The 21521-nt window shown below is 33.9% G+C and overlaps 1 protein-coding gene and 1 pseudogene across 1 annotated transcript in view; one reads left to right on the forward strand and one right to left on the reverse strand.

Annotated features, from left to right (window-relative positions):
- Positions 1-357: 357 nt before the first annotated feature.
- The window catches only part of LOC132020288 (activating transcription factor 7-interacting protein 1-like), a 39632-nt gene continuing 18468 nt past the window's right edge, over positions 358-21521 (forward strand). The window contains exon 1 of the mRNA XM_059404478.1: positions 358-488. Coding sequence (XP_059260461.1) covers positions 472-488 — 17 coding nt within the window. The 5' untranslated portion in view covers positions 358-471. The remainder of the gene's footprint in view (positions 489-21521) is intronic.
- On the reverse strand, positions 16390-16503 carry LOC132021038 (small nucleolar RNA SNORA40; annotated as a pseudogene).

Raw genomic sequence — 21521 nt, forward strand, 5'->3', positions numbered from 1 at the left:
CAGACTTTTTTTTCTGGACTGAAATGGAGGCTTTCTTTCAAGCGAATTCCCTGATGTTTGCTGTGTGTGATTTGGCTCTATCTCTGTAACTGCTAATATGTGGCATGGACTTCAGGCTGTCTGGGATCTGGATGTGCCCAAAGTCTGTATTGCAAGTCGGGATTCACAGGCATTGTGTTACAAAACTGGCTTGCTGCCTTCTCTGTTTTCTGTGTCCTAAGCAGCTGCATTGTTTGTTGCAGTATATGCATTAGCTGTTGTCTGTGTTCAGTTTCCTGCAGACTGACAAAGTGGGAGGGGCTTTGTTTGATACATAGCTGAGTTTTCACTGTGTGAGTTCTTGAGTGCACATTGCAGCCATCTTAATTACACTTTAGTGCAACTGAGACAGTGCAGCTGTCTCAAAATGGCTGCTGACCTAGTCTTTGTAGCTGCTTAGGCAGCAACTATGCCAGTGAGGAGACTTGGCACATGCACCAGGACCAGAGGTAAGAACCAATTACTCTTTATCTTTGAACACTTTAATTAAAAAATATTTGAATTGTACTGAATTTACATAGCAAGGTGAACTTAGAGCTTGCTTGCTAAGAAGTTGAAGTGTTTGCTTTAAGCTTCTTTTATGGACACAGTACATAGGATGGTGAGGTCAAAGGTTAAATTCCTGTAATTTCTCACCATCTTATGTACTGTCATTGCCAGAACATTTGACCACTACAATAGTGTTTCTGGCCCTAATTAACTTAATATTCTTTTTGTGTTGGATATTTTAGTTTGCTTGATATTTTTTGGTAGAAATTAAAAACAGTATATTTACTGAATAGTGTTTTTTTATTTTGTTTTGTTTTGGAAAGAAGCCATAAATAAGCCGTGTTTTGCATGAAGAGATTGTGTGTGTGTGTGTGTGTGTGTGTGTGTGTGTGTGTTTTGGAGCTATTGTTTGATAGCTTTCTGGGAAGAATTTAATTTTCTGAATATAAGTCACAGTTATAGAAAGAAAAATATTTTTTACACTGTTAGATTTTTTTTTTTTGTACTGGGTTCTAATTCTTTTTCATTATGCTGCCTCCTCTTGGCCATTTAGTTCTTTCACATGTTTTAAGGGTGCTAACTTTTTATTCTAATTACTTTTTGCTTAAATTGTCATTCAGATTCGAATTTTGAGTTTAGAAACAAGTTCACATCTAGGACTGGATACCCCTTTTCTTTCTCCTAATATATTTTAATGCAACAGAACTGAAATAAATACTCAGTTGTTTTAGTTAATTTATATTAATTGTTGATGTCCACTGTAGTCTTAGTTTAAACCTGTGGTATATTTAAAAATAATGTATTTCAGTGATTTTTAAAATTTTGTTTCACAATTTTCAAAAAGCTTTCTTAACATTCTGAACTTGAAACATTTATTGAGATATGGTAAGACCATAGTCACCCAGAGAGTTAGGAGTATGAAATTCTTATTCACATAATATTTCAGATAGAAATTTTAAGCTCTAATGTTTAAATTGTGGTAATTACTAAACATTTTTAATAAATGGTATAGTACATTTCTTCAGTTTTGTTAAGAGTATTATGAATATATCCCTGACTAATATGACATAGAACAGTAAGTTTTGAACTTTCTAAGCACAGCAACTTTAGAAAACAGCATATTTTTGCACATTAAATTCTTATGAAGGACCCCTATATTTAAAAGGGACACGTGGTATTTTATTGTTTTGAATTTATTTTATAATTTAAAAGTGTAACATTTATTTATTATAAACTTATTTATTAAAATGAGAACAGTTAGGCTGTTAAGATGAAAACAAAAGTCTGAAACCAGATCCTATATCACAGTTTTAATCTTGTTAGTGTCAGGATCTAGGTTGCTTAGTTGTAGAACTTCAGATGGTAAGTTAAGGGACTGTAGAATTCAGTTTGAAAAGTATTCTAAAATGTGAATTCTTTTGTTGTTGTTGTTTTTTAATGACTTTATTTATTTATTTGACAGAGATCACAAGTAGGCAGAGTGGCAGGCAGAGAGAGGAGGAAGCAGGCTACATGCTGAGCAGAGAGCCTGATGCGGGGCTCTATCCCAGAACCCTGGGATCATGTCGAAGGCAGAGGCTTTAACCCACTGACCCACCCAGGTGCCCCTAAAATGTAAATTCTTTATGTTCTTTTTTAATTTCATGAAGTTAGAGTCTATATTTACACAATTTGACAGTTTGAAATTGCTGCTTTGCCACAAAATTGTGTTTATATTCTAATTTTTTTTAACAAAATAATTTTTTTCTTCATCATTGATCACTTACTTAGTGGCTTCAAATATATTTGGGATCACTAGTTCAGCTTTGTTAATAGCTTTAGTGTGTTTATTTCTCTTTCATTAGCTTACTACTTGGTGAAGTTGTTAGGACTCTTTTTATGTAATATAATGGTGGATTTTATTAACCTGAACATTACTTTATATAAATGCAGTAATATGTGCTTGCCCCCGAAAGAGAAGAAGTGTTGTGAGAGAGATTTTATCCATCGTGCCTTTCAGGTTTACCCTACAGTGAGTATGACATAGGAAAAGTGAATGTGCTGTGCCCTTAATCATTATTATTTTTATGCCTCTTGTAGTATGAACAGCTTACTGTATTCAGATATTTCATACAGTGCAAGGCAGCTACTCAGTTTGTTCTTTATTGCTAGAGAAAACTGGCTAGGTTGAAATTATTGAAAACTTAGGTTGATCGTCAGAGTAAGACCTTAGGGAAATTTCAGTGATCCACTCTTTTTGCCTTTTGTTATGGCTTATAAAATTAACTTTCATTCTCTATAAGAACACTCCATTGATTATTACTTGTACATGGGGGAACATCAACAATGTGGCTTTTTGGAATATTATTGCTAATTTTTTCAGTGCCATGTTGCATTTTTGCAACTATAAGCATAAACTGGACCTCAGTGGGATTATTACTTCTGGGATTTGTGACAGTTTTCAAATTGTCCATGCTGAATTCCAGACTGGCTACTAGGCTGAATAATTGAAGGCATGATAAATCCGGGAGCTGGATAATTAAGGTTTAATGTTATTATTTTGTCATCTTTTATGCTCCCTATGTGTTTATCCTTTTTCCTGAGCTATTTCATTAAGCATAAGCCTTTAAGGAAAATGTTGAGATAATGAGAGAAATCAACTAAGAGTTCAAGCCTAAATTTGAGTTGTTTTTATTACTTCTCTTATATTGATCAACTCATTCCATTTTCTGACTCTTGTTTCCTCATCTGTAAAATGGGAAAAATTCCTGTCTGTATGGCGAGGATATGTGGAGAATCAGTTCATATAATGTTTCTGAAAAGTACATGAAATAGTCTGCATGCTAATTTTCCAGTAATATTTGAATGCTCCTCAGTTTTTTGTTTCTTAGATGTGTACTTTATCAAATGTGATTGGATCAGGGAATGTGTTATATTTAAACAGTATGGGAAATTTCACATATAACTAATACTCAGAAGCAAGAAGTACATCCATAGCTACTTGATAATATGTTGTATTCATGTTTGTACTGCTGATCCTATTCTGTTACATAGATTAGCCACCTTTTGCTGTATGTAGTTAGTGGCAGATACGTTTATTAAGTGAAGCCAATGTAGAATGTTGACATTACAAAATTAAGGAAGTAAAAGGGAGAAATGTTTCGATTCTAGTTTAACTGAGTCCTGCTGAGTCTTCCAAATATGCAGTGAGAAAATAAAGAGATGACTTGAATTCAGGGCCTAGAACTTTCTGTGTTTTGGTACATATGAGAATTTTAAGAAAATATAGTTTTCTTAAACTATAGCCACAAATTGGCAGCCAACAGCCTTTACCCTTTTGCTGTTGTCCTATTACTCTACTTGTTTAAGCTGTCAAATTTTACACAAAAATCTGGATGTCTCATCTCTGAAAAATAGAAGTTGGGGAGTGCTAAGAATGTATTTCTGCATCAGAAAAATAATCTTCAGTAGAGTACAATTAGGTCATTAATTTATATTTACTATAATACATTCCAACAAGAATGTATTTCTGCATCAGAAAAATAATCTTCAGTGGCAGCCTTTTATAGTTAGAGTACAGCTTCTAACCTAGAAGGAAGTAAGCATAAGTAAAGTCCAGCTTATTTTACTTGGTAGGAGAGACTGCCTGCATAAAGACCATTTTCTCTTTAGAAGATACGGAACCTTTGCCAATCTTCAGCTTTGTCCTGATTTCTCTATATTAGAGAAATATGGTGCTGCTTCAAGGAGATCCAGTGACATCAGCAAGAAGTGGCAATAGAATGAAAGTGAAGAGATTAAGGAAATATTAATTAGAAACATGAATACCTTGAGGTCTTTTAATGTCATAATAGGTTCTCTTTTCTTTAAATGTTATGATGGTGTTAAAGACATCACTATTTATCATATTGATGTTAATGATGATACTGCATAGAAAAAGTATATTCAAGATACACAGTTTACTGAATAGGTAAATGAAATACATTTTATAAAAGACTTATGTCTAAATTGGTTGAGTTGAGAAGTCTTAGCACTAAAAATGAGAAAGTTGCTAGTAGAAAGTTTTCTTGACTGCATTAGACTAATTTTAGAGGCCATTATAAACTTATTTTTGTTTAAAGTTTGCTTCTGTTTACATAACACTCACTTTCTCAACTTTGTTGAGACTACTTCGATGATGTAGCATTTATGTAATACCATGTAATATCAGGGAAATGTTACTTTTTTGGAAAATGGCATTAAGTTGAAGCAGAAACTTCAGTGTAAATTGAAAAAGCATTTAACTTGCCTAGGAAACACTGACTCTCCTGCTTTCTGAACTCTTCACACTCCCAAAAGAGATAGTGATTTGTGATTTGGGAGAAAGTGTAAAGTCTATTCAAATAAGGATTTTTTTTTTTTTAATCGCTTAGGTTAGAACTTTCACAGAATTCTCTATTAGTAATTTGTAGCAGTCTGTTCTTAGTCATTAATGTGTTAATATGGAAACAATGAAAACAGTGCTTATTGACACAGTGAATCCTTTGAGTTTAATGAAGAAGGAGTTTAACACAGTACCTGAGGAGTTGTTTCTGCATCTAAGGACTTTTGCCCTTCTTACAGTAAATCAGGTGCTACTGCCCAGGAGAGGCATGTGACCTGTTGCTCTCCTTTGCTAACATGGAAGTGTCATGGCATGCATTGTGGAAGCTCCTGATATAGAAGTCAGGAAATGATTATTTTTGTCTGGTATGGCTATTAAAAATTATATCGTTTTGGATACATGGCCATTCTGCATTAAAAGAGAGAGGCCTTTGGATTTGAATTAGATAAAGAGCCAGGGAAGAACACAGACTTTGGAATCAGTCAAGGTGAACTCATTTTCTTTGACCAACTAGTTAGATGTTTATATGAGAAATGTATATATAATGCTGGATGTATAATACCTATCATAAGTGCTCAGTCTTTTTTTTTTTTAAGATTTTATTTATATTTATGTGACAGAGAGAGAGATCATAAGTAGGTAGAGCAGCAGGCAGAGAGAGAGAGAGGAGGAAACAGGCTCCCTGCTAAGCAGAGAGCCCAATGCGGGGCTCTATCCCAGGACCCTGAGATCATGACCTGAGCTGAAGGCAGCGGCTACTGAGCCACCCAGGCGCCCCTTTATGCATTATTTTATTTTATTTTTTAAGATTATTTATTTATTTATTTGACAGAGAGAGATATCACAAGTAGGCGGAGAGGCAGGCAGAGAGAGAGAGAGGAGGAAGTAGGCTTTCCACGGAGCAGAGAGCCTGATGCGGGGCTCGATCCCAGGACCCTGGGATCGTGACCTGAGCTGAAGGCAGAGGATTTAACCCACTGAGCCACCCAGGTGCCCCTATGCATTATTTTTTATGGGAAGAAGCTAGTTGCTTATTTTCAGACTTTAGTTTTCGTATCTTTAATATGGGGATAAAGTCTACCATGTAGAGTTGATTGGGATTTAAATGAGCATAATATATATACATTCAGTGCGGTGTGGGACACAAATTATGTATTAGTAAATATTGGTTGCTTTTTCCTTACAAGTTTCCCTCTGGCACAAATTTCTTTTGTTTTGTTTTCAATCATTATGGTATTGGGGAGAAATCTGGGCTACTTGGATATTTTAGAAAAGGATCTTTAGGGTGAGGGTTTTTAGGGGTCTGGCTGATTTGTAGTAAAAATGCCAGAAAGCAAGGCGTTTATTTATTTTTATTTTTAAAAAGATTTTATTTATTTAATTGATGGAGAAAGAGAGAGAGCACAAGCAGGTGGAGAGGCAGAGGGAGAGGGAGAAGCAGGCTCCTCGCAAAGCAGGGGAAGCCTGAGATGGGATTTGATCCCAGGACTTTGGGATCATGACCTGAGCCAAAGGCAGTGGTTTAACCAACTGAGCCACCCAGGCATTCCAAGCAAGGTGTTTAAATCTCAAAGTGAAGACTTTAAAGAGCTTGAAGGGGATACAATAAGAATTCTTACTGGTGCTAAGGCAGCATGTTAGAGTGAAAACAAAAATGGATTTTGAAGTGATCAATTGATTCAAAAAATTTAATAAACATTTATTATGTACCTGTTAGTTGCCAGGTACTGTTTTGATGTCTGGTGTACAAGATCCCGGCACTCTAGCAGTTTACACTGGGGCAGGGGAATTGAGGGGGTAGATAATAAATATGAGAAGGTTAAATTACCCCAGGGATTGAGAATCCTGGGGGTAGGGTAGAATAGGTAGTGAATGGCTAGGTAAACACTACCAGAATGTGGTCTGTGAATGAGTTCAAGGTCAGTTCAGATTAGTTTGTCTGTTTATTCTTGTTCTTCCATGAGATAATAACTGAGATTAAGAATGTCTAGAAATTTTTGTATCAATCTGATAAAGTAAGTTTATGTCAGTTGGGTCAAATAATAAAAATAATTGAGGCATACATTTTATATGCTTTCTCTTTATTTCACCTTCCAATTAATTCATTTTTGTTGAATTTATAAAAGTGTTGATCTTTGATAGATTAGAGCTAAAACATTGGTTCTTTACCATTATTAATTTGCAAAGCACTGAGCTAGATTAACAACTAACATTGTCGGTTGGCACTTCAGTAAGCAGGTTGTAGAGAATTTAAGCTTCTCATAATTAATTCAGTATTAGGTCATTAATTTATTCAGCTTAATAAATAGTTGTTATATACATTATATTTTATGCTGGATTAAATGATTATAGGTCCTTTGATTTTAAAGTACTTTTATTCAGAGATCTGGATACAAAAAGTAGGAAGAGAAGAGAGGGAGGACACAGCTAACAAAATTAAAACCAGAAGGAGTACAATACCTGTATGATTTCCAACTGTGAGATGTTATGATCAATAGCCAAATGTTACTTAAACGGTATATACTATGTGAAAAGACACCATATTATATATATTTGTTTCTGTTCCTTCTTCTGCTGATGGCAGAGTACAGATTTTGAAAAGAATATGTATTTGAGGAAATTCATTACTGCCTATCAAAGGCAACATTTAGGATTATGCATGCATTAGAAGTCTACTATTTACTGTTGATGTATGATAACTTTTTCCTCTAATTTTGAGCTCCATTGTCTTTATTGTGTAATAGGGATAGTTTAAGAACAATGTTTTATTTTTTTTCTTAAAGATTTTATTTATTTATTAGACAGAGAGATCAGAAGTAGGCAAGAGGCAGGCAAGGGGGTGAGGGAAGCAGGCTCCCCACTGAGCAGATAGCTGGATGAAGGGCTAGATCCCAGGACCTTGAGATCATGACTTGAGTGGAAGGCAGAGGCTCAACCCCTTGAGCCACCCAAGTGCCCCAGGAATGATGTTTTAGAACAGCTGAAAATATGGGGCACCTGGGTGGCTTAGTTGGCTAAGTGTCTGCCTTTGGCTTAGGTCATGATTCTGGCGCCTTGGGATTGAGCCCACATTGCGTTCCCTGTTCTGTTGGGAGCCTGTTTCTCCCTCACCTCTTCAGCTCCCCCTGCTTGTGCACTCTTTCTCTCATATAATAAATGAAAATCTTAAAAAAAAAAAAAACAAAAAAAAACCAGCTGAAAATAAGATTAAAAAATAAGGAACAAGGGCACCTGGGTGGCTCAGTCAGTTGGAGATCCAACTCTTGATCTTGGCTCAGGTCTTGATCTTGGGGTTGTGAATTTGAGCCCCACATTGGGGCCTACTTTAAAAAAAATAAGGAACATAATTTGGATGACCCCTGGTTAGCATATTAAGTACTACTTTTTATTTTATTGTCATTTTAGATGTGGCACTAGTTTCTAAACTTATTTGAAAATGAAATTTAGTTTATTTAGACTCACTAAAATAAGTGGAAAAATAGAAGTGAAGAGATAGAATTATGAATTAGTAAGTAATAAAGCAATTACTGAAAAAATTTAAACAAAGGACTTCATAGGCAATGACTCAACTGTTGCTCAGTCAAATCTAGCCAATTAAAACAACACAAGAATGATTTAGGATCAATAAGAATGTGCTACTGACAAAATACATTCTTGTTTAGATATTTGTAACTTAACATGTGAGTTTATCAAAAAGTTTAGTGATATTAACTAGTGGTAAATACCTTGAATTACTTATCACTGTACTAGTGTTACGTGAATATGCATTAAGTCTTACTATTTGGTGACATGTAAAGCATTGTGGTTCTAAGAGCAAATCTATTTAATGATAATTATTTAAGTAATTAACAAAATGTGAAAGGTGGCTATAGAGTCAAATAAGGACAGCTTTTAGTTAATGTGAATTATAATTTATATTTTTAATGACTTTAAAGCAGTTACTGGATTTATGTAATATTTTGGTCTATGTCACAAAAAACTAAGGCTTTTGAATATCTCTGGGTATTAAATATGTTTTGGTATGGTGGGGATAAAATGTCAGTTACTTAAGAATTATAAATTGATTTTCTCTTATGACCTGGCTTTGAATCATTGGTAAATAGATAACTAGATATATTCTAGAACCAGTCAGTGCCTGTTGGGGAACGAATGGGGGAGGGTTTACTCAGCAGTATTCTTTAGTTTGGTCATGAAATGAGGACTGCTTTATGTAAATTGTTCTTACTGGTGCCAGCTAGCTGTAACTGCAGTCTGGCTCTGCTAGGGCAGCAAATAATATGTGTCATGGATTTTCTGTTTGGAATGTATAAGAAAATAGCCTTTAGGACTGAAAGAACAGGGTTGATGCTTTAGAATAAGAGTACTGAGACCTCCACAACTGACAATATTTGGAATAATGAGAATCTATAAGCCTTTGAAGCTTTTAGTTCTGTTTTTATAGATTTATGCCTACTGATACTATTGGGTAATATGTGGGAGGTACTTAACTGCACACAGTTGCTGCAGTCCTAATAGTTGGCAGAATAGAAAGCAGTACAAAAGAATTCTGATTCTAGGCATCTTTACTTGCAACAATCCTTTGGAAGATGTATTTTGTGTGTTCTGTGAGCTTCATTGGCATACTGTCTGACGTTTTTTGGCTTTTGTGGTTAATGGGATGTTTGCTGCACAAACTATACAACAGATGTGAATCACTGTTTGAAAGGAATTTTAATATGTAGCCAATCTACTGTATTCCTGTTTTTTTTAATGAATATGAACCAAGCAAGGAATTTAGGCTAAAGAAGGCTGTTCTAGAAGTCTGCATTAGTTTTAACTGCTTATACAAATGAACTAAGTTGCAGTGGTTTAAAGAAGAGGAAGTCCTTTTCACAATATCGAGCTACCCACAGGTAAGAGATTCAGGTCCTTTTTTTTTTTTTTTTTTTTTTTGTGACTACCTCCACCTCCCACCCCCGACCCCTCAGGCCTTATATCTGTCTCTCACCTTTGGAAGGTTTTTTTGTTTGTTTTAATTATAGTCATTCCAGGATTGGTAGACTGTTTATTGTAAATTTTCAGAAGATTTTGATACCATATTTGGATTTTATCTTTTAAAAAGTAATTTTCACTTTTATAATTTTCCTTAGGTTTGTATTGAAATGAACTAGCATGGGGCTTCATATATGAACATTACTCATGCATACAATATGTTCATATTACATACAAATCAGTTTTAGATCTCTTTTCATTATAGTCCTATTGCTGTGTTTTCAGTTGTAGTGACACCAACTGGTACATATAGAGAAATGACATTTTGTAACCTTACTACACTGTAAAGTTTTAGAGTAAATGTACCACTTTGAATTCATCATCAAAATCTGACTGCTTCTGTTTTCATAAATGATATATATTAGATAATGTATATTTATACATATAACACGGTCAAGTTTTCCAGTCCCACCCTTATGCTTTCCATTTCCACATATTTAAACTTACCACCATCTTAACAAAGTGAACTTAAGTTTAAACTAAAACGAATATTAGAAACTTTAATATTTTATTTCTTAGGTGAAGGTTGCAGAGACATTTGTTAAATTATTTTTTTGGTATGCTTGAAAAATTGTGTACAGAAAACCATTATCTTACTGAAATAAAAGAAGCATGCAACATAAGAATATATAACCATACTATAAAGGCATAAAGATTTATGTTTATAAAGAGTGTAAGTATTTGTGTCTGCTAATACCATTATGGCCAGTGATAAAATATATTATTGATTGATAAAATTTTGGAGGATGAATGTGGGTAGGTGACAAAGCAAAGGGTGATACTGAGGCCAGCTTCGAGAATAGAGGAGGAAAGGAATGGTATTATGCAGTTCTTTGCATCCCTTTTAAGAAGTTAAACATTAGGATCTTTCTGCAACATAAAAGTGCTTAGTTTTAGATGGGACTTTCAGTTTTCTAGACTCTGAAAGGCCATTGGCTATTTATTACTACATGCTTGGGTACTTAAAAGCTAGAGGCCAGCTAGATTGAGTGTGATAGAAGCCACACTCATGTTTCAGGAGTACAGACTGTTTCCTCTTGCCTTTTGATAGTGTTGCTTAGGCTTTTGAAAATTATTGTTCTAGTACATGTTTTGTTGAAGTATAAAAATTTATATGTTTGTGGATGTGTGTTTCATTTGAGTAAACAGCTTCACTAGGATCAGAGAAATGTTGATACTAGAAAGATACCAATTTTGATTAATTTACCAAAGGTTGGATTGGGAGAAGGGCATGCTTCTCTTAGTGTGGAGAACACACATATCTAAAACTGTTGGGAAGTTTTCATACTTTTCTAGAATGTTAGATTGGGAAGATAGTTGAGACAGCCTGAGGGATTTTTTATTTATAGGTAAAGAGGCAAGGAGTTAGACCAAAGTAGCATTCAGTTAATATTCAGTTGGGGATCATAGCAAAGCAAGAGGAGGGAAAGTTGCATAGAGTTTTCTGTAGATACAAATAAACATAAAGGGTTTATGTAAGACAAAGATAAATGTCTTGAGGATAAAGATGTGTCATTTTTGAGACTATTGAAGTTGAGTATGAATGATCCAAAAATCTGAAGGATAAATTTTGAGTTTGCAGTTTTTGTGTTTCTCTTAGGGAACAAAATTTATTGGCAAGTAATGTTGAATAACAAAGTCTTGAAAGTGCAATAGACCTACGTGGTCAAGTAGTTGTAACATCACACTTCCTACAAGAGCCTACTGTTTATTATTCCTGACAGTTAATTATCTAGTTTCTGCTTCAACATTTCTAAATGTTGAACAGTAAGGAGAGTCTCTAACTTCATATGGTAATTAATTCTTTGTTTTGTTGGACATATGAACAAATCAGTATTTGTTGATTTTGAGGAGAAATTGGCCTTTCATTGCACTTGTCTCTCTGCCTGCCTCTTTTTCTCTCTATCTGGTATATACACATGATAGATCTGCACCATTTAAAGAAAGCCATTAAAATTCTCCTGTTTTCTAGGCTAAATATTCTTCATTTTCCCAGTGGTTTCCTCATACAACATGTTGTTCTAGGTCAATCTTTAGCCTGGTCATCCTGTTTGTCCTACTGTTTCTTTAAGAGTCCTTCTTTATGAGTCACTCAAAACTAAATGTAATACTAAAAATGTCTCCCTTTCGTTAGACTGTGTGCTTCTGTTCTACAGCTTAACTTTGTGTTGACATTTCTAGCAGCCACCTAGCCCTGTTGAATTTTATTGAGTTTGCAGTAAGTTCAGATCCCTCAGTATTTTTCACACATACCATTGATAACCTTTAATGTAACTGAATATTTGAACCAAGTGTATTGCTCTGTATTTGTAGTTAGATCTTCTTTATAATTTCTAATATTGTTTATTATGGTTTTTTCAATTTTCCTTGATTTATTTTCTACTTTTTAATAGTTTTTTTTCCCAAAGAACTGGCTATTGGTTTTACTGTTGCTTGCTGTTTTATTGTTGGGTTTTCTCTCATTATTTTTGCTTTTATTATGATTCCTTGCTTTGGGTTTGTACTTTTCCTCCTTTACTAGCATTTTTGAGTTTGTGGTTTTTTTTTTTTAATTAATATGTGTGGTTTAAGGCTATCACTTTTCCTCTGAGTTATTTCACCATTGATTTCCTCCTTAATCCAGTATATATATATATTTAATTTATAAGGAGACATTATTTTTGTCATTTCATTGTTGCTCATCTAACTCTGTTTTCTTATGGCTTAGGATGTGGCTTTGTGTGTGTGTGTGTGTTTTGTTTGTTTGTTTGTTTTTTTGTTTTTTGGTCTTTGAATTTATTATTTCCTTGACACCACATTAATGTATGTTGGATGTGTTCATGAAAAATGCATGTTCTGGGTTTGTTGGATATTCAGTTCCATTTTTCTATTAAGAAATACATATATTGGGGCGCCTGGGTGGCTCAGTGGGTTAAAGCCTCTGCCTTCGGCTCAGGTCATGATCCCAGGGTCCTGGGATCTGGCTCTCTGCTCAGCAGGGAGCCTTCTTCTCTTCCTCTCTCTCTGCTTGCCTCTCTGCCTACTTGTGATCTCTGTCTGTCAAATAAATAAATAAAATCTTAAAAAAAAAATACATGCATTGTTTATATTACTTACATTTTCTTCATCTGTAGATTTTATAATGAGGTGTGTTTCTCTGTGAAATTCTTTAAACCTGTTTTTGTTTTATATCATTTGAAGTGATGTACTTTTATCTATAAAAAATATATATATTTTTGTCCAGCAACTTGATCTTCAATTTGAATCATTTTTTACATGTTATATATAGGTTTATATACATACTTACCTTTTTTTGGTTAACATTTGCTTAGTGTATCATTTTCTGTCCTTTGAATTTTTAACCTTTCTATGCTTTTTTATTATAACTTGTATCTTTTTTATAATGCATATCTGCTATTTTTGTCACTTTACCCAGTTTGAAACCTGGTAAGTTATTTTTAGACTGACAGTTTTCTTTATTTTTGCCCCACATTTCACAGCCCCCAAGTCTGCTAACTCCCATCATATAATTATCTGGGATTTTTATTCCAGACTATTTATTTGAAAGATGATGGATCTTCAATTATTTCAGCCAGCCCATGAGTTTTACTTGTTTTTTGGAGCATTGATGATTCCTTTGGAGCATTATATGAGTTCCCTAATTTGAGTTTTCCCCCCATTTATTAGGGTCTTTTGATGTCTTGAATTTGTACTATATTTTTATTTAATTGTTTTAGCAAGGGACCATTTCATCAGTCTTTGCTCAGAAATAATATCTTTATTTCTATATCCTGTTGATTGCTAGTTTTTCTGGCAATAGAATTCTAGGCTAAAAATAACCTTTTCTCTGAACTTTGAGGATATTGTTGTTTATTTTAGCATTCAGTATTGCTGATGACAAGTCTGATGTCATTTTAATTCTTACTCCTTTGTAGTTAACTGATCTTTTACTCATAAGTTATTAATATTTCCTCAATTTGGTTTTCTGAAGTCTTCACACATTATGTCTAGGTTTTAGATTTCTTTTTGTTGTTGTTTTTTGTTTGTTTGTTTTTTGCTTGTTTTAATTTAGTCTGTTTTGGTATAATGAGCGGACCTGTTCTATGGAAAGCATATATATACTTTTAAAAAGAGATTTTATTTATTTATTTGATAGAGAGGTAGTAGCAAGAGAGGGAACACAGGCAGGAGGAGTGGGAGAGGGAGAAGCAGGCTTCCTAGTGGAGCAGGAGCCCTACTTGTGGCTAGATCCCAGGACTCTGGGTTCATGACCTGACCTAAAGGCAGCCACTTAACAACTGAGCCACCCAGGTGCCCCTTTTTATATACTTTTAAAAATTTAACTCTGTGAATTCTTTCTCTTATTTTCTTTTATTCTTAGTTCTTTTTTCTAAAATTCATCTTCAGTGAAACTTACTGCTTCTGGATATGTTCCCCATCTCAGCTTTTCGGTTTTTCTTTTGTGTATTTTGAGAGAATGTTGGGTCTTGATTACCTATGTCTTACTTCAGCTGTGTCCATGCAGCTCTTGTTTTGAATTTCTAAGATTTCAGATTCATTTCTTTTCATATCTGCTTGTTCTTGTGGGTATAGTACCTTTTCAGAATATTTAATATATTATTTTAAAATGTTTTATGTTCATTCTACTAAGTAACTAGTTCTTTTGTTTGAAAGGTTTGGCATCTATTTGTGATTATACTCATTTTTGTATTTGAGATTTCTTGTTTTACTCGGGGTCGATGCTGACTGAAATGATCGTGAGAGGTTGGGAAGTGGTACTTGTAACTTGCTGCTTATGGAAAATGCTGGGAATTTATCTTTTGGATTGTAACTTCTCTTCTCTGTCTCTTCTGGAGTTTAGTGTCTGGGTGGCTGAACTAATTACACTTATAAATGTCGTTGCTACTCTGGTTTATTATTAGCATGGAAGAGATTGGGGAAGTGGAATGAGTTTAACTGTTAAGATACAAGTTACATGAATATATCTTCATTGTGAAAGTTCGAACTGGCACATCTAAGTGAAACTTGGTATTTATAAATTTGTCTTTTGCCATATCAACCACTATAAATTAATTAGGCATTTATCCTTCCAGACTTTAAAATATCACTTGCGTGCCTATATTAATGTTTAGAAATGATATTTTGTGTGTGTGGGTTTAACACAATGGCATAGAAAACCTGGAAACAATTTATTGTCTACTTACGCATCTGAGTACTTTCTATTTTATTATCCCATTTAACCCCTGTGACATTTTAATGAGAAGTGGCATGAGGAGAGGCAGTGTTAGAGTTTTTAGTATCATAGTTGAGGATACTGAAGCAAAGAAGGGATATATTATTGAACAGGTAACTTAGCTAGGAAATGATAGTTCTTAAGTATGCACAGTATTTTTTAAAAGCTATTTTCTTAGTGCTGGATGTTATATTTGCCTGTATTTTTTTTTAATTTAAAGTCAAGAAATTGTTATTTAAGGAATTTCACATCTGACTCCTTCCAGTGTTAGTCTCCCTAGTTTCTGTGAAGTCAGAATCATAATCCTCAAAAAGGTATGTCTGGCTTCAGCTTTTTGCATTAAGAATTCTGCAGCTGCTTTGTTGTACACTTTATATTCATGCACATGACAGAAATCTACATTCTTAACTTTCTTTGTTCTTTAGTGAGGATTCTCCACAGTATGTTTTGTTTGTTTGTTTGTTTGTTTTCCAGGTTGCTAGTCTTTTAATCCTAAACTCACTCAGTCCTATAGTTCAGTGAGGTAAATATTATTATTATCTACATATAACTGGCCCAGAGAGGTTAAGTAATGTGCCCAGGGCCACAAAGCTATTAAGTATGCACAGTATTTTTTAAAAGCTATTTTCTTAGTGATGGATGTTATATTTGCCTGTATTTTTTTTTTAATTTAAAGTCAAGAAATTGTTATTTAAGGAATTTCACATCTGACTCCTTCCAGTGTTAGTCTCCCTAGTTTCTGTGAAGTCAGAATCATAATCCTCAAAATAGCCCTTTTAAAAAGAACCTTTGTTCAATCCACAGTTGTCACTGTCAGTCATTCCACAGTTTGTTTGTTTGTTTGTTTGTTTTTTGGATGGGCTTCTTTGTTTCCACTTGAATATGATCATACTTCAAAAACTTACCCCTTCTAATTTTGGGGATCCAACTTCTTTAAGCAGTTTACTTTAGGGCCATGTTTAGGATCTGCGTGGTTCTCAATTTCAGACACCCTTGAACATGAGTAAGTTCAAATCATACTCATTCCTAAATTGACACACCCTAAAATTGTATAGATTGTTGGGATATGCCAATAATTTTAAGTCCAGACATTGTGTTCTCCATTGTAAAGCCTAAAGAAAGGAGGCATCTTTGTTTCAAGTCAACATTAAAATTAGAATACTAATTCAATATAGCTGAGATTTCCCTTAAATCCTATGCTTTTAGTAATTCTGTAGTCCTAGAGCCAACCTCCATGTTTATGAATGCTCTTGTCACTTTAATGCTTTTTAGGTATCATATTTCTTCTTACCTATATCAAAACGCATACTTGAACAATGAGTTCTGGATTACAAAAAAGAATTTATTTTTCCCACTTGTCTTTGTCCACAAACTAAACAAATACAATTTGTATTTTTGCTGTTTTGGTGCAGCAGTAGGTATCCTTATATGCTTCTTTTTTAAAAATGTAAATTGTCTTTTTTGAAAAAACTTATTATTTTTTAGAGAACAGTGTAGTGACAGAAGGAGAGGAGAAGAGAGAATTTAAAGCATACTCTGCACCCAGTGCAGAGCCCAATGAGGAGCTTGATCTCACAACCCTGAGATCATAACCTGAGCTAAAATCAAGAATTGGGCCCTTTGGGGTACCTGGGTGGCTCAGTGGGTTAAGCCTCTGTCCTTGGCTTGGGTCATGGTCTCAGGGTCCTGGAATAGAGCCCCACATTGGGCTCTCTGCTCAGCGGGAAGCCTGCTTCCCCTTCTCCATCTGCCTGCCTCTCTGTCTACTTGTGATGTCTCTCCCTCTGTCAAATAAATAAATAAAATCTTAAAAAAAAAAAAAAAAGTTGGACGCTTAACTGACTGAGCCATCCAGGTGCCCCAGTAGGTTAGTGTATCAAGGTATCTCAGAATGTCTTTGGTGTATCCAAGTGGTGCACAGTTTTTGCCTATTTGCCTTTAAAAATGGCTATGGCAATGATCTTTTACCAGCTGTGTATGAGACTACTCAATGCTGTATGTTATTGCTAACTAAATAGTTGTAAAATATAAGATGTATAAAAATGTATCTTCTCTTTGTGTAGTCTTTATGTGATTATTAGTGCAGTTGAACTTTTTTTCTTATGTTTGTTTTGTGGTTCCCTGTTTATGCTTTTTAATTTTTATTTTGAATTGCTTATTCTTTTTATTCACTAATAGGTGTTCTTTTTTATTCTGGATACTAATTCCATATCAGTGTGTTTTTTAGTTTTCAAGTATTTCTAAAAATTTGTGGTTGCTTGTAGTGCTTTCTGCACCTTTGAAAGTTTTTATTTCATATCCAGTCTGTTTGCTGTTGTACTGGTATGCTCAACTGCTATTTTGATCCATTTTTAACCATTTATTTAAAATCCACTTAATCCGTGTTAATTTGTGATGTTGTTTCTATCAGATACTGTATTGCTTGATTCTGTCTTCTAGATAATTTATTGTACTCCTCTCTAAATACTTAAGACAATAATTACTGCTTTGTCATATCCTCTCACATCTCAGAGGATAAGCATTTTTTTTTCTTACTTTTGACTTTCAGCTTTATTACTGTTTTTGCCTTTTTTTTTTAACAGATTAATTTCAAAAGTTTGTTATGATATAAAAATAACTAGGTGACATTTTGGCTAGAATTACTTCTAATAATTTTCATCCAGGAAGAATTGATATTTTTCTACATCAAGCCTTATGTCCAACGTAGCTCTAATATTTTTATATATTTTTATAACTGAATTTTTTCATATATGTTAATGTTTCTAGATATCTTTTTCTTACTATTCTGAAATAAATGTTTTCTTCATTGTATCATCTTATTGTGTTTGAGCTCTTACTGCTTTGGTAGGATTTCTAGACAGTATTGAATATATTATCACACTTTTTGGTTTTGCCGTGAATGGAAATAGCTGTGGTATTTTACCACTGAGTATAAAGTTTCCCATTGGTTTGAAGTAGCCTTTATCAGTGTAAGGAGCAATCTTTATGTTCTTAATTTTAATTTTTATCAATGAATGAGTATAGAAACATACTCAGTGCCCTTTGAATATCTGTTGAAAAATGAATTAATTTTTGTAACCATTTTGAGTTGTGAATAAATTTTTATATATGCTTTTTTTTTTTTCAATTATTAGAGGTGCTTAAAATTAGAAAACACTCCAGTTTTGGGTAAAAAAAAATTACCTTTTCTTTCAGTAGTTAACCAGGCATAGGAAGGTAAAGGACTTTGAAGAAAATGTGTAATTTCTTGTCTCCTGGCCTTAAAAACCCAACATTGAAAGTCTCAGTCATGTCCCACAGACTGTTCTAGTCTCTTCAAGGGCTATTCTTTGCACAATATATTTTTTGTGCAAATTATGCCTTTAACAGCGATACAACTAATTGTATTTCTTCTCTTCCCCAAGAGAATAACTTCGGAGTCTGAATTTCAGCATTAAAAATATGATGTAAAATATTTAAGGAGAAATATAATAAATATTTGGAAATACCAAAATGAAGTTCTTGATCTGAATATGTGACTCTTTTAAAAGAGTTTGGTAGCTTACGCTATTTATTATTGTATCTTTTTGGAATTTTTCTTTCTTTTTCTTTTCTTTCCTTTTCTTCTTCATTTTGTAAATTCTGGAGGCTCTAGGCTCTGTTAAATATTTTCATGTGGCAGAGAGCCAGATTTCAATGGCTCTGAACTCAGCATGTTCCTGTTGCTTAGCAACTACTTGTGAAGTCTTGTGGATGTAACTGAATTATAAATAGGGTTATGAGCAGAAGTGAAATTGAAATTGTAAGGAAAGGCATACTCTTTTCTCTCTCACATGAATTTGAGTAATTCTTTATGCATAGTCAGTTTTTAGCAATCTGGTTTATAAAAGTTCATACTAACTGTATCAGGAAGACTTAAAAAGGGTTCTGTAGAGGTTTTGTTTATAATGACACATTTGAAAGCTCAAGTTTGATTATTAAAAATAATCTATTTTGGAGAGATGATAGATAATGGAAAATGGAAAACTCCTAATTTTCACGGTCATTCATATAGAAAGATATCCATGTATTGTATTACTGCCGTCATTTCTCTTCCATATCTAAATTAAAATCTCCATGAGGTAACAATTTAATCTTACAGGATGTTTTGTACTTTTAGTCACATTGTTTCTTTAGAGTATCTTAAAAGTTATAATAGTGACCATGTAGGTATTTGATGAACATGAAAAAACCCAATCAACTTTTATAATTTCTCATTAAAACAGTACATTTTGGAGTGGAATTTATTAAAATTTTATTAAAGAATCAAAACTTAAAGGATCCTTTCAGGTCTTCTAATTTAATTTCTATTTATTCCAGATGGAAAACTTTAGACTTTATTAAATGATTTATCTAAACCAATAGTCCCCTGACATGTTTTATTTTTTCTGCATTAGTCTCTCTTATTGATGTGTATCTAGCAGCTTTTTTTTGCACTCATATTTCATTAATTTATACAAAATTCAATTATATTCTATAACTTACAGTAAAAATGTACAACTGAATTCAGTAACAAGCACAACCAGTAGGAACAGGTGGGTGAGAACAGAAGATGAGATCTCAGTGTATTTGTGGTCATGAGTCAATCAGAGAGAAATTGGTTCATTTGCTATGATGGTTAGGAGGAGAAAGGTTAAAGGAATTTCCAAAGTGTAGTGGGTTTTGGTTAGATCTCTGCAGATTTTTTTAAGTTCTAAAAGATGAAACACAGTGATAATTCATGGTTTGGGATGAAGGAACTCTGTATTTTCTTAAATTGCATTATGAACTGTTTGTTGATAATAGCTTCTGATAATCCAGCCTGTGAAAGTAAGCCTCTTAGGAGTATTTGCTAGAAATAGATAGATTGTATTTTTGTGCATCATTAGTGAGAAAAATTTTAGAATGGAATGTAATTTTTCTTTGTTTGCTCCATGAGGGTGGTGCTGGTCCATTCTGACTTGCATGCCCAGGAGAATGCTTGCCTTCAAAAGCATAACTTTTTTCTTAAATTCTAACTGAAGAAGGATAGACTTTATTTTATTTATTTATTTATTTCGAAGGAGGGTAGATTTTTTTGTGATCAGCCAGAAAAGTTGTGGTAAATAAAATTCTAATTAAATCTGCAAGGAGGGATAACATACCAACAATATTGCTTTGCAATAGAAAAGAAAAATAGTAAGTACAAAGAAGAATTTGAGTTTGCCTAAGGATATGAAAGATTAGGGTTCTTCCTTCAGTTATGTTTGTTATTAAAACTACACTTTTGTACACATAGGCTGGAGCCCCAGAACATCTGGCTCTCAGCCGACATTTTAAACTCCTGAGTTCTTGAGGGAGAGGGCCAAGAGAATGGAGAAGTGAAAGGTAAAGTTTCTGGAACTGTCTAAACTTCTCTGGGGCATTTTAGTTGCTGTATTAATTAACACTGAGGTGTCATTGATTATTCAGTACCCACCCCCCATTCAGCTTGGTATGTGATAAGATGTATGGCTATTTTGAATATTGTTCTTCAAACATGTGCTTTTTCTGTTCTCTTGAAATAAAACTGGCAAGTATAAGTGCACTTTTAGAAAAAGTATTATATTTGCTTTAAGTAATATTTAAGAAAATACAAAGTGCTGAGATTTATATTTAAAATGATATTTCAGGGGCACCTGGGTGGCTCAGTGGGTTAAGGCCTCTGCCTTTGGCTTAGGTCATGATCCTAGGGTCCTGGGATCAAGCCCCACATCGGGCTCTCTGCTCAGCAGGAAGCCGACCTCCCCCACCCTCTCTGCCTGCCTCTCTGCCTACTTGTGATCGCTGTCTGTCAAATAAATAAATAAAATCTTTAAAAAATATATTTAAAAAATTTGATTTATGTATCTAGAATTATAAAATAATTTTTCCCACTTGTAGTGCCTTGATACCAAATTTGACCCATTTGTTACGTTTTTCTACACTAATTGCTACTCATATTGCTTTCCTTTGTGATAAGGATTATAGTTTATTTGTTCAGATAAGTAAACAAGATCTGTGTATACAAAAGATTTAAATTATCTTGAAGCCATGAATACAGTTGTAGTTAGATTTTGGACATCCAAGTCACATATGAGTACAACAATAAGAAAAGTCAATAAACTCAGTTACTTTTCCACTATTTTAAAATCTAGCTATCTTTAAAAAAAAATTAGCTATCTTTAAATGTTTAGATTAAAAGGATATATTACTTTCCCCCCTCCCCTTTTACGATTTGGTTATTTCTTACTAGCCAGCAGTCTTTGTAGTTACTGCATTAGACTGCATGTAGTTTGTGATCTTTAGAAATTAAAATGTACGGGACGCCTGGGTGGCTCAGTTGGTTAAGCAGCTGCCTTCCGCTCAGGTCATGATCCCAGCGTCCTGGGATTGAGTCCCACATCAGGCTCC

The sequence above is a fragment of the Mustela nigripes genome, chromosome 6, assembly GCF_022355385.1.
Source record: "Mustela nigripes isolate SB6536 chromosome 6, MUSNIG.SB6536, whole genome shotgun sequence".
In the NCBI taxonomy this organism is placed as follows: Eukaryota; Metazoa; Chordata; class Mammalia; order Carnivora; family Mustelidae; genus Mustela; species Mustela nigripes.